Source organism: Chiloscyllium plagiosum, unplaced genomic scaffold (assembly GCF_037043375.1).
Source record: "Chiloscyllium plagiosum isolate Xiang-an unplaced genomic scaffold, Cpla_swu_hap1 HiC_scaffold_46, whole genome shotgun sequence".
Taxonomy (NCBI): domain Eukaryota; kingdom Metazoa; phylum Chordata; class Chondrichthyes; order Orectolobiformes; family Hemiscylliidae; genus Chiloscyllium; species Chiloscyllium plagiosum.
Genome location: NW_028270184.1, coordinates 57,453,107 through 57,459,143, shown reverse-complemented (window position 1 = coordinate 57,459,143; position 6,037 = coordinate 57,453,107). Strand labels below are relative to the sequence as shown.

Genomic DNA, 6,037 nt, shown 5'->3' with positions numbered 1-6,037 from the left:
CCGACCTGATATTTTATAACTGCTTTTTTCATAGAGTGGAACATATATAGAGCCCTGTAGTGTTCTGTTAATACTCTCATATCCAAGTTGAAAAAAAGATTTAAAGATTTATGGCCCATTCCATTTTTTTTATTATCCATTACATCCAAACCCAGTAAATGTTCTCTTTTGTAGTTATATGAAAAGTGGTGTGTGGAACTGGTTAATTAAGCCTGTTTTCTCAGTCATAATTTGGAGATGCCGGTGTTGGACAGGGATGTACAAAGTTAAAAATCACACAACACCAGGTTATAGTCCAACAGGTTTAATTGGAAGCACAGAATTTATAGCAAAAATGTATAGTGTGATGTAACTGAAATTATACATTGAAAAATACCTTGATTGTCTGTTGAGTCTTTCATCTGTTCGAATACCATACTTCTTTCATGTGGAGATCACAACACTTTTTAAAAAAAAAATGTTGCATTCTCAGGTTAGCTGTAACAGTGAGTTTTAACTAGACAATCTGTTGAAGGTGTTAGCCCCCCTGTGTTCTCTATCTATGCCATGATGTTTAGATTGATTCTAATCTGAAAAGTGAGATAACAGAGTTTTACATAAAGCCTACAGTTTTTGAGCTCAGAGATTTACATGATTTCATGCAGTTTTTGAGCAAACTACAATGTAACTCTGCAAGTACAAATTCATCCCACAACATATATGTGTGCATGTGGGTCTTTATCGGTTTGGATATGTGTGTCTGTGTCTGTCTGGTTTGGGGGGTTGTGAGTGTGAGAGAGAATGTATATGTGTGTGTAGTGATATAGAGTGTCTTAAGTCTGTGACGGGGTGCATGTGTGTGTGCGTGTCTGGGGTGGGGGGTTTTGACTATCAGTTTTAGAGTGTATATGTGTGTGCATGAGTGTAGAGTGGTCTAAGTCTCTGAGAGGATGCCGTGTGAGTGTGGGAGTGTCTGTGTGACTGTAAGGGTGTGTGTGAGTGTCTGTGTGCGTGTCTGCGTACATGTGTGTCCGTATGTATTTGTGGGTATAGGAGTGTCTCTGTGTGTGTTTATAGTGCAATGGTGGTCACCTGTAATGTGACATGAACCCAAGGTCCCGGATGAGGCCCTCCCTATGTGTATAGAACTTAGCTATCAGCTTCTGCTCGGCCACGTTTCTCTGCTGCCTGTCTAAAGTCCGCCTTGGAGGATGGTACCAGAAGGTCCGAGTTAGAATATCCTGGACCACTGAAGTGTTCCCCAACTGGAAGGGAACCCTCCTGTCTGTTGATTGTTGTGCGGTGCCCATTCATCCGTTGCCATAGCCTTTGCTCAGTTTCCCAGTGTTTGTTCAGGGACTGTGATTAATGCCAATCTCCATGGATTTTAATTATTCCAGAGGAGGGTTTCCATCTTTAAATGATAAATAGGCGCCGTTCAATGTGTTATCTCATAACATGGGCGGGAACATCACCGACAGCACTGACAGGGATCAGCAGATTTGGAGAGATGGGGAGGAGAGATCAGAATCTGAGAACATTAGACTGTAATGTTCCAAAAATGAATCATAATCTGGGAATATTAGACTGGCATGTTCAAACAAAAGACAGGAGTTTAGCCATTTATGTTTGGTATCTTTCTGCATTTAATTGGTGGCCATTATCAATGCGGATCGATTACGCTCTTCTCATTATTCAATATTTTCATTATCCTTTCCTGGCTATCGTTGGTGTTCCTGGTAAGTTTCACTGTCCAGATTTTTCTTCTATAAACCAGTAATGTCTGTATTACTTTTCTTTCATATAGTCTACACTTCTTGTCCCTATCATCTTCCTGTTGAAACTCTCAATCCATAGATTCACTCTCCAGACTACTACTAACTACATCAATTAATGTGTTCAATTCCTGTCTCTCTCTCTGCTCTGACATTGTTACTCATGGGTCTCTGTGTTGATCTACTCAGTTTCAGTGGAGAACTACAATTTATTGTATCATTGCACTTGTTATTGAAGTTTTAACAGCATGGAGATCATTCTCTACTGTTCTGGTTACAAACTCCACTTCCTTCCATTGTTCCCCTCCCATCCATGGCCAATATCTGCGGCTGAAGCAGACAAGTCACAACTGTGGGTGATCCCTTTGACCATGAGCTAATTCCTGACACCATACCCTGACCATTCCAACTTGAAATACTCACCACTCCAGAATATGTCTCACTGGCTTATTCCATTTGCTGTTTGAACCTTGAGCTATGAAATACAGGCTTAAGGAAGTCAAAAACCTGCCGCTGATGCTCCGGCTTCAAACCTGCCAAAGCAAATCTGATTCGAACTTACACCAAACTCCCATCCATCTGTCATTCATGTGCACGCTGATGTATATTGCTATTGTCTCTGGCAATGCCTTTATTTTGACATTCTCAAACGCTTTATCTCATCTGTCCATGAAACTTCACTCCTTCTCTCTCTGTCGATTTACAAAAAGCCTGCCAGTTGTTCTTATTTAAAATAATTTCCCCCATGTGCGTTCCTTCTCAAACAAGGAGTTTTGCATTCAACCACGCCTATCGCGCGCACACACGCACTCTCCCTCAGTTTCTGATGAACACACACACACACAGCAAACCTTCCTATTGTAGGCGGTAATCTGATGTTAGTATAGTTAGCATATGATAGTAAAGTGAGCAATACTCTCTCTGCTGAGCAGATAGTGCAGTTTACTGAACAACACACTAGCATGGTCTGCACAGCTCTCCATGCTGGGCTGTCATCTTGCCCCAGTTTATGTTGTTTGTGGTGTTCTGTCAAGCAGATTCAAAATTTAATGTAACAAACCATTCCAGCTGATCTGACAATGCATTTATTCAATGTTCTCATTTTTGTCATTTTACTCTCGAAGATCTCACTTCTCCAGTTCGTCCCACTGCCCTGTCTTTTTCCCCATATTTCCACAGCATCTTTTCAGTGAATTAACTGTCTGTTTTTGCCTTAATGTGGATCTTTCTGTCCCTCTGTATCTTACCCTGGCCATGCGTTTTGGCTCAAGGGTATTAAAGGGTATTAAAATCAGAGCAAACCTATTACACTCTTATAGAGATTCTTATTTTGGAGAAGTTCAACAATTCACTTCTTGCAGTCACGGGAACTCATGTGGAAGAACAGAGAGTTACAACAGCAAGCTTCGAAGCTGAAATGGCTGATGATGATGATTGGGTTCAGAAATCAATGTTTGGTTACTTTGAGACGTTGAGAAGAATGTGTGAGATCTTCTTATAATATATCCCTCTGAGAGTAACGTTTATTAGTATAGGCCAGGAGTAGCAGGAAAAGAGGTTAGAGCATTAAGAGGTACAGGAGCATGTAACTCTTTTATGCTGAGACATGAGGAGCTATGTCATTTAGAGGGAGTATTGGAGAGATGAGAAGTGCTCCATTATGTAACGTGTGGTTGGAGTGTCCAGTGGAAACATCAACAGATTTATTCCACAATGGGGAAGGAGGCTTTGAGCTTGGTGTTGGTGTTACAACATTTCAGCATTTAACTTGCGAATAACATACATGAGACAAACCTTTATCACTGATCGTTACCCGGTAAAGTTTTTGCAGAAGTCTAGGGAGAAAAATACCAGTCTGTTTCGATTGAGCTTATTATTGCTGCCATTCAGTTTGAAATTATACAGGTGACAGGGCGAGAAACCCTACGTTTTGACACGTTGTGGAGACTTGGATGAAGAAAGACAAAGGCATTCTGTGGCAGGAGTAAAATTCCTGAAATCGAAACTAGTTGTGAACATTTGTATGCTCACAGTCAATGTAATGTATATGCATTTCAGTCTACCAATAGAGGAAGGTTAGGATGTCTAAAATGAATCCACCGTTGTATATTGATGGATTATTGTATTAAAGATGGATTTGTGAGAATTCTATGACTGTAAAAAGGTTATTTTCTGTCGGGTTCTTTTTTTTGAAGAGAGGTTTTAAAGGCAGACGTGCAGAACTCCTGTCTGAAAACAGTTTAAGTAAATAACTGAGCTTTTAGGTTTCATTAAAACGGTGGTAACGATGAAAGGGCAGTGGCCAGCTCTCCCAAACCAGGGTTTCTCATTTTGATTTTTGCTGCAGCATTCAGAAGCTGCTGGGGATCCCAAAAGTGTTCGAAGTTTTAATACATGATCCACAGCTGCTTTTCTATCTGAGATCTCTGTTCATGTTGTTTCCTCCTGGATTGGAAAACTGCTGTAAGGATCTGTATTTGAATATATCTTTGTGCCAAGCGGTGTAAACCAAGAAGGTACGGTATCTATTGTTTGTGTAAGTGTTCCAACGTAAAAGCTATCCCAAAATGTTCTTTTATTTGATTGTATTTTAACTAAAGTATTTGAATAGATTATATTTTGCTTAAAGGAGAAAGTGAGGACTGCAGATGCTGGAGATCAGAGCTGAAAATGTGTTGCTGGAAAAGCACAGCAGGTCAGGCAGCATCCAAGGAACAGGAGAATCGACGTTTCGGGCATAAGCCCTTCTGCTGTGCTTTTCCAGCAACACCTTTTCAGCTCTATATTTTGCTTAATGTCGAGTGGTTTGACCAGTCACAACATATCGGTAAGGCACACTTCCCATCTATATTCAAAATAAGGAAAGGCTTGGGTCTAAACGGCCTTCTTACAATATTTTGCGGGGATCTCATCTGGTTCACAACACTTGTACCGACGGGTTTCTGACTGGCTGCTGTAATTGAAAATTTAGTGGAGGGGCAGGGGATGTTTTGATGGAGGTAGTGCTGTAAGTTGCCTCAGACATTCAGGGAGACCTGAGGATTTCGCGACCCAACTCTGGATGGAGCATGGGGACTGTAGTTACAACATCCATCATTTCACAGTATCTCAACATCAATGTTAACCATTCGGTGATGGAAGATATATATGACGGATGAGAAGCATTGTTTCTCCCTCAGCAGGGAGCTGCCGGGTGTATTCAGTATAGTGGGATTCCCGATGGTGTACATGGCATTTGCAAGGTATCCAGGTCAATGGGGAGAGGTAGAGGAACTGAAGTAGCTCTCTCTCTCTCTCTGTTAATGTTCCAGTGTGTCCATGCACAGTACATCATGTTGGTGAATACCCCCTGCCCTGGCAGCAGTCACGGCCTCTTCATTCAGAACCAGTAAACCATTCCCATCGTCATCTGGTCTTCACGTAGGAAGAATTGAACATATCTTGGATAAAGGACGTCCCCTTGATGTACGTTTCAAAACTCCATCCCCACCGCCAATCAACCACATCAAAGTATTCCATGTGTACGGAGAGAAAAATGTAACTTGGAGTGTCTGGGAGCTGATGATCAGGGATGGAGCAAAACCTCCCAAGTCTGAACGGATCTGAGTGAACCCCCCAGTACACAGTATCATTAAGTCCTGTAATCCCTCTCCATTTCAGTAACGTATTCCTTTCTATTATTCCGGTAAATGAAATGACAGGTTATATCATGTTAAATTTCACCTTCCAAACTATGATCTATTGCCTTTACCTCTCTGAATCTATTTGCAGACTCTCCACCTTCTCTTGATAATTTAATCTCTTGCTTACCACAGCGACATCACCAAACTCAGCATCTGTCTATCTGTTCCATCCTCCTGATCATAAATATATATTGTAAATAGTTGAGAACCCAGCGCTGGTCACTGTGTGACCCGACTGGTCAAGTTCTCTCTTACTGATTGAGAGTGATTTATCCTGAGTGCCTCCTTCCTGTATGAGACCTAGTTCTCCTCCATTCCTGTCCAACACAGTCGACGAGTTGAATAAGAACAAGGAGCATCTGTGAGGAATCCAACCCCTCGATGAGGCTGATGTCAACGCGGCCTCTGTTCCACTTTCCTGCCATCTCTCCATCCTAAAACTCTAGTCTCTTGTTGTAGATTGCACCACATGAAAAAAAATCCACTCCACATCTACACTTTCAATTACTTTTAGCATTTTACAGACCTCAACGAGATCTCCTTTCATTCTTATAAACTCGAGAGTATAGGCCTACACTGCTCAATTTCTCTTCATAAGAC

At 41.4% G+C, this 6,037-nt stretch overlaps 1 protein-coding gene across 1 annotated transcript in view; it reads left to right on the top strand.

Annotated features, from left to right (window-relative positions):
* The first annotated feature begins 1,489 nt into the window (after window positions 1-1,489).
* LOC148136353 (putative G protein-coupled receptor 139) overlaps window positions 1,490-6,037 on the top strand; it is an 82,140-nt gene continuing 77,592 nt past the window's right edge. The window contains exon 1 of the mRNA XM_087983786.1: window positions 1,490-1,718. Within this exon, the coding sequence (XP_087839912.1) occupies window positions 1,490-1,718 (229 nt within the window). The remainder of the gene's footprint in view (window positions 1,719-6,037) is intronic.